The sequence below is a fragment of the Tupaia chinensis genome, unplaced genomic scaffold (genome assembly GCF_000334495.1).
Source record: "Tupaia chinensis unplaced genomic scaffold, TupChi_1.0 Scaffold000708_1, whole genome shotgun sequence".
Taxonomy (NCBI): Eukaryota; Metazoa; Chordata; class Mammalia; order Scandentia; family Tupaiidae; genus Tupaia; species Tupaia belangeri.
The window spans coordinates 17,323-24,317 of record NW_006160231.1 but is presented as its reverse complement, the minus strand read 5'-3'; the positions used below and the strand labels follow the sequence as shown (position 1 = coordinate 24,317).

Here is a 6,995-nt window from a genome sequence, read left to right as displayed (position 1 = left end):
TAGGTTTCACCCTTCACATCTCTGGTTCTCCCTAGATCGCTCAACTCCCTCTGGAACTCGAATCCGAAGTGATGGAGAATGGGGAGAACTTCTCAGTTGGGGAGCGGCAGCTCTTGTGCATAGCAAGGGCCTTGCTCCGCCACTGCAAGGTGAGGTGTGGAGGGCTACAGGGAGGGGGAAGGGGAGCAGCAGAGAAGGGGATGCTGAAGGGTGGCCTCCCCTGAGGCCAGCACTGTGGTCCCAGGGCGCTCCTGGTTCTTGAGTCCAGAGGTGCACTCTCAAGAGTGTGACCAGAAATGTTTCCTCCTTGACACGGTTCGGGTTTGGGGGTTTGATTTGGCTTAGTTTTGAACTTTCCTGCCCTCCAGTACACAAGGGTGCCTTTTGTTTCTGCCTGTGAGGAGTTGGTCTGACGAACCATAGACAGAGCAAAGATTAGTACTGCAAGATTAGTACTTACAGGCTATCAAATCCAACCCCCTGCTTTTATAGACAGGAAAAGGGAGGTCCAAAAAATCTGTGGACGTGTTTACTGTCACAGAGCAGGTAGAGGCAAGGACTTCAGTAGAGCAGTATTACGTGCTTTTCCTGTTTGCAAAATGAAGGCAAGAGCGTAGGTTTGAAATTCTATCACATCTAAGGAAAAGGGTATTTTACGTGCGTGTCTACTTAGAAAAACCACACAGTCCCGCACCGCATAGAGACCTTTCCGTCCTTGAAGGCTGCACATGTGATGGCGGAGCAGACTGTCCGTGGGGCCGGGAGTGGTGGGCGGTTCCATCTTGGTCTGTGTGAGTGCACGTTGGTGTCTGCAGGACAAAGTCGCCCAACGGTGCATTTCTTAGAATGGGTCCTTCTCGTTAAGCAATACTTGGCTGTCTATGGCATAAAATGTAAATAACGAGCTACATTTTGGTAAAGCCTAGATTAACTAGAACACTGAAAAGATTATTGATCGGGTCCCTCTTTCTTCTCTCCTTGTTGTCAGATTCTGATTTTAGATGAAGCCACGGCTGCCATGGACACAGAGACAGACCTGCTGATCCAGGAGACCATCCGAGAGGCGTTCGCAGACTGCACCATGCTCACGATTGCCCACCGCCTGCACACGGTGCTAGGCTCTGACCGTATCATGGTGCTGGCCCAAGGACAGGTGCTGAGTCCTCAGGGACCTTGGCTTGGCTTGTGGCCTTGTGTGGGAGGAAATAGGTCCTTGGCAGTGATGGGCTGATTGCCATCTTCCACGTAGTTCTGGGGGCATGCAGATAAGGAGCCGTCAGGGCTGTTCTGGCTGCTGTTGGGAGAGACCCAGCTGTCCGGGTCAACACTGAGTCAGCACACTCAATTACATTCCAGTTTGCTGTAGTATTTGTTCTTCGGTTGCTTGTAAGCAGTGGCACTGTGGCTTAGGTCAAAGAACATGTGTACTTAGTGAATCATTCACATACACGGGATCGCCCCGGGCATCCGAGACCAGCCACCCCTGTCTTGCAGTGATGTTATCCTGTTCTTATCTTGTTGTCCCAAGGTCTGCCCCAAGCCTAGCCTTCTTCATGTCCCACTGTTTCCCATTAGCCGGAGACAATCTCGTATCCTCTGAGCTTTTCACCTGTCTTTACTCACAGTTCCATCCACCTAAAATGTCCTTCTCCCCTTTTCTCTTCCCTCATCTCCCTGCTTACAATCCGCCTTTTCCTGAAGAAAGATACAGCTCAGATGTCACGGTTTCTGTGACACTCCGACAGCCTCAGCTGTCTTAAACTGTGTCTGAATCTCTTCTGTAGCTCTCTCCTGCCTGCCGTCACAGTAACCGTGTGCTGCCCTGTGTCCCTCAGGGCTCCCCGTGAGCCTCAGAAGGCTCATTCACCTTTAGGTCCTCGGCAGTGCTGTGGTTCTTTGCAGAAGTAGCTACTATGTAAATTTATGTTGGACAGATACCTCGTTGTGTCCCTGGGATGAACGTAAATGAATGATTTGGTGGAAATCACAAGCCACTTATAGTGGATAGCTTGTCTTCTATTTTCACAGTAACTACTTAAGAAAAAATGTTCTTAGGTTTTTGCTGTAGGGGACATGCACTAGCCAGAGAGAGACAGTGACAGGGAAAGTAAGAAATCTCCCCGGGAGCGGAGGTGGCCACGCTGCAGTCCCTTCTCCTCCAGTCTTCTCTCAGGATTTTGGGCGCACACACACATATGTGTCCGGCATGATTTTTCAAGCCCTGGGTCCAGAATAACTTTCCGGATAGGTGGGGGCCTCGCGCCTTAACCGCCACGTCCCTGCTGCCCTTGTAGCAGAAGTGCATTCCCGTCAGGCGCTGTAATCAGTGCTTTGTCCTCAACATCCAGTCAGTCATCACAGAAACCAAGGTGACAGATGTTAACTTGACATTGCAGGTGAGGAGACTAAGGCTCGGGGAACCTGGCCTGTCTCGGGACCCCAGGGAATGGAAGACGCGACCGAAGTCAGACCAGTGACTCCAAAGCGAGAGATCTTCACCACCACACCGCACTGTCTCTGTCTGAGGAGAGAGATCGAGAAACCTTTAAATAGGGCAGGTTCCGCCCAGGCTTCGATGCTAGGCTGAGATATAAGGGATAATGATAGTTTTTCTTCTCTTGAAATCATTTTAACAGGTTTTGTTTGTTTGTTTTACGGTTTTCCTTGTTTTGTCCTAAATGTTTAGAGATCCTATTATACGTGAGATGCAGGGAGGTCTGGGACTCAGCCTGTGGGAGTCCAGTGACTTAACTGCCACACCACCTGCTGGCCCGAGGGACAGTCTCTCATTCATTCATTTATACTTTGTTTTAATTTTGACCAGAGAGAGAGAGACAGAGTGAGGGAGAGACAGAAGTGAGAAAAGAAGCTGCCAGGTCCAGGACTCGAACCAAGGTTGTCCATGTGGGAGCCCAGCACCCTTAACCACCACACCACCTGCTGGCCCCGACATTTTCACTTAAACACACAAATCCAAACCACTTCATTTCTCTGGGTGGCTCAAAGTTGTTTTATTTTTATTTATTTATCTACTTACTTATTTTTAAGAATTCTTTTATTAACTTTATTTAATTTGACCAGAGAGAGAGAGAGAAAGCAAGCTGCCTAGTCCAGGACCCAAGCCATGGTTAGCCATGTGGGAGTCCAGCATCCCCAACCACCACGCCACCTGCTGGCCCCACAAAGTTGGTGATTGGCTCTTTATAAGGAGTTTATCCTTTCCTTTGCTTAATTTTTTTCTCAATAATCAAAATGTCCTTGTAACTCTAAGAAAACCTTAAAAAAAAAAAAAAAAAAGGGCACCATAAGAACATAAAGCCAAAGACAAGTTCACAAGTTGCTTGCCCTCCCCCCGACAGTTTTTCTCGGGCATCTTTACTCACAGGCTGCCACAGGTGGGGTGCCCCCTGTGTACACGGGTGCGCCAGAACAGGAGAGGCTCAGACTAGGGCTTGTCTTCCTGTGTGCGGGAGGGTGGGGGCTGTTTCCCTGCAGCTCCGGGACGGCTCCATGTCACTCCCAGCCCGTGCTTCCCCTTGCCCTCCTGGCGCTGCTCTAGCACCCAGCACTGTGGCCGCAGCCTCGCCCAAAGATGGATACCCTTTCCTAAGCACCAGGAGACTTGTCCTCACACCTCCTTGGCCAACGCTGTGCCTCATGCCTTTGCCCTGTGGCTACGGCAGCCGGCAAGGCAAAGGGAGTGTGAGCTCGCAGCCCGTCCAGGGAGGCAGGGCCTGCCAGCATGTTGTTCCATCTTCCGCTGCAGTGTGATCTCCAGCGGCTGCGTGGACGCTCGTCACGGGGAGGGACAGCTGACTGGGTGGTCCCTTCCTCTTCTCCCCTGCCGACCAGGCCTCCAGAGCTCCTCCTCCTCCACCTGCAGGGGTGGATGTGTCTGGTGTGCCCCTGACCGGCGCTGCAGCTGCTCCCCCTGCAGTTTATAGATTTATGGACCCTCGTAGACAGGTTACTTCCAAGGCTGAAGGAGTGGAACTTATGTGGAGGAGATCTGAAGGTCTTTCTCCCTGACCTGTCCCTTCCACCCTGGTTAGTAAAGTAACGTGGCTGGCAGGGCCAGTCGCGTCGTCCCAATTCTGTTCTTGGAGCTTTGGGGTTTACTCCGCTCCCGAGCAGTAAGCCTGAGACGCCGAGCGTCCCGGGCCCACATCCTGACACTGTCTCTCTCCTGCAGGTGGTGGAGTTTGACACCCCATCGGTCCTCCTGTCCAATGACAGCTCCCGGTTCTATGCCATGTTTGCTGCTGCGGAGAACAAGGTTGCTGTCAAGGGCTGACCCCTGCCTGCTGGCGGAGTCTTTCTTCTGGAGCATTGCCATTCCCTGCCTGGGGCGGGCCCCTCGTCTGTCCTGCCGGAACCTCGCCTCTCCCGGTTTTATCTCCGCACAGCAGTTCAGGATTGGCTTGTGTGTTTCACTTTTAGGGAGAAGCCTATTTTGATTATTGTATTTATTCCATATTCATGTAAACAAAATCTAGTTTTTGTTCTTAATTGCACTCTAAAAGGTTCAGGGAGCCGTTATTATAAATGTATCAGAGGCCTATAATGAAGCTTTATACGTGTAGCTATATCTATATACTCCTGTACATAGCCTATATTTACAGTGGAAATGTAAGCCGTTTATTTTATATTAAAACGAGCACTGTGCTAATAGCAGTGCACACCCCTTTCTATCGTTTTGTACCGTGTGCTGTCCTCGAGGTCTGGCTTCGCTGTGAGGGTGTGGACGGGCACCACTCACTCCCCAGCTGGCCAGTCCTCGGTGCCGGGTGTCCTGGGTGTCCAGAGCAGGACGTGGCACAGCGGGCCCTCCGGCGGCCCCTCTGCTGCCCCCACAGCGCTCCCGGGGTGGCCGGGGGGCAGCAGAGCGCCGTGAACTCTCAGGGCTCCCGCTTTCTGTCCTGTTGTCACTTACTGTTGCCGTCAGGGGAGCGCCCGTGGGCCGAGCCTCAGCCCTTCCACTCCGTCCAGCAGGGATGAGCCAGGCGTTCCTCCGAGACGGGGAAGGGGGTGCGCGCCTGCCCTCCTCCCTTTGCTGTTCCTGAACAGGAATCAGTCCCTCCACCGGGCCCCACTGCCTCAGGTTCCTCCCGCTGGTCCCCGCACAGCGCGCTCGGGCTCCCAGGCCTGTCGGTCCGAGACTGGAGCCCACTGCTGCTGCTTCCGGGGGTACTTTTTCATTTGCCTGTCCCCACGCCTCCACAGTCCGTGACAGGGTTCAGGGTGTCGTGAGTCTGTTCTCCTCACCGCAGTTGTCACACAGTCTCTTTCTCTCCAAAGTCTGCGACTTCAAGCAGCTCTTGCTAATCAGTGTCTCACACTGGCGTAGAAGTTTTTTGTACTGTAAAGAGACCTACCTCAGGTTGCTGATGGCCGTGTGGTTCGGTGTGTTCCCGCAAACCCGCTTCGTGCTGTGGGGCCAGTAGCTCAGGTGGGCGTGGTCGCTGCTGTCATCAGTGGAATGGTCAGCGTTGCATGTCGTGACCAACTAGACATTCTGTCGCCTTAGCATGTTTGCAGAACACCTTGTGGAAGCAAAAATCTGAAAAAGTGAATAAAATTATTTTGGATTTTGTAAAACTCGTGGCGTTTAAAATAGTTCCTCTGGGGGAAATGTCCTTGAGTGACTCTGGGGCACTGGGGCCCTGGCTCTCAATGTCCAGCGATGGCATGACGCCTGGGAAGGGGCAGCAGTGGAGCTGGTTCGGTGCCGGGGACAGGGCCCCAGGTGTCAGGAATCACATCTAGTGAGCTGTGCGTCCTGCAGCCTGCGTGCCAGGGCACGGTCTCTAAGTGAAGCACTTGCCCTGACAACAGGAGGGGGGTGGGAGGGCAGTTGGTGGCCCTGTTGTGGGTGGTCACGGTGAAGTAGAGGGGACTTCAGAATTGCAAAAGTTTTGAAGTCCATGCATAGTTTTTTCATAATATACATTTTCCATGAATTTTTGAAGACCCCTTCTAAGTTTTATTTATCAGATTTGTTATAGAATGTGCACGCCTACCAGAGAGAGACGGAGAGATAAAGTGAGAAGGCACCTCCCGGGGGGGACAGCCACTCTACAATCCCTTCTCCGTTCTCTCAGGATTTGGGGCATGCATGCACACGCACCCTCCACCGGGTCCAAGACTCGAACTATGCAGTCAGCCGTGTGGAATCCAGCCACCTTCACCACCGTGCCGCTGATCGCCTCCCACCCCTATATATATTCAATGAATACTTTGTTAAAGGTTCTCAGGAACTCAATGTCCGTGCTTTCAACCAATTCACTCCAGTTAATCCGTTGAATTAGTACCCATGCAAAAGGGTACTCGTTCTAAAGTTTCTGACTATCTTGTATTGAGTGCCTATAAAAGCTTTAACTGGTATCCAGGTGGCATAGTGGTTGAGGTGCTGGACTCCCACATGGCCGACCACGGTTCAAGTCCTGAACCTGGGAGCTTGTTTTCTTACTCTCCCACCCCCCCACTTCCCCGTCAAAATTGAGAAATAATGATAATAAATAAAATTAAAAGTAAGTAAATCTTTATTTAAAAACCTTAGGTTCTGGGCACCAGCAGTTGACATGGTGGTTGAGGCGCAGGACTCCCACATGGCTGGCTGCGGTTCTATTCCTGGACCCGCATATAAAATGCAGGTTCTATTCCCGTATTTTCATGTTGGGAAAATACATCATGACTTTTCCGACAACCCTAACATATACTACCACCAAAATAAAGACCAAAAATGCAAGTTAGTCAAACAGTTTACCCTCCTGACATCATTGGGGGCGGTTCCCTGTGGAATCAGTGGCTCAGATTCCTTTCCTTGGCAGTGAGAAAGGTGGCTTGCTTTCTCACTTTCCCTTTGACCAAACTGGAAAATAATAAAGTTAAATAAACTTTTTTTTTTTTTGAGAGGTTTTCGCTATAGGGCGCGTGCGCTCGCCAGACAGACAGAGAGAGACAGAGACAGAAAGCGAGAAATCACCCCCCAGGGG

General features: G+C 51.5%; 1 protein-coding gene across 1 annotated transcript in view; it reads left to right on the top strand.

The window, feature by feature from the left end:
* ABCC5 (ATP binding cassette subfamily C member 5) overlaps window positions 1-5,598 on the top strand; it is a 113,193-nt gene extending 107,595 nt beyond the window's left edge. The window contains 3 exon segments of the mRNA XM_014592513.2: window positions 36-149; window positions 989-1,153; window positions 4,193-5,598. Coding sequence (XP_014447999.1) covers window positions 36-149; window positions 989-1,153; window positions 4,193-4,294 — 381 coding nt within the window. The 3' untranslated portion in view covers window positions 4,295-5,598.
* The last annotated feature ends 1,397 nt before the right edge of the window (window positions 5,599-6,995 follow it).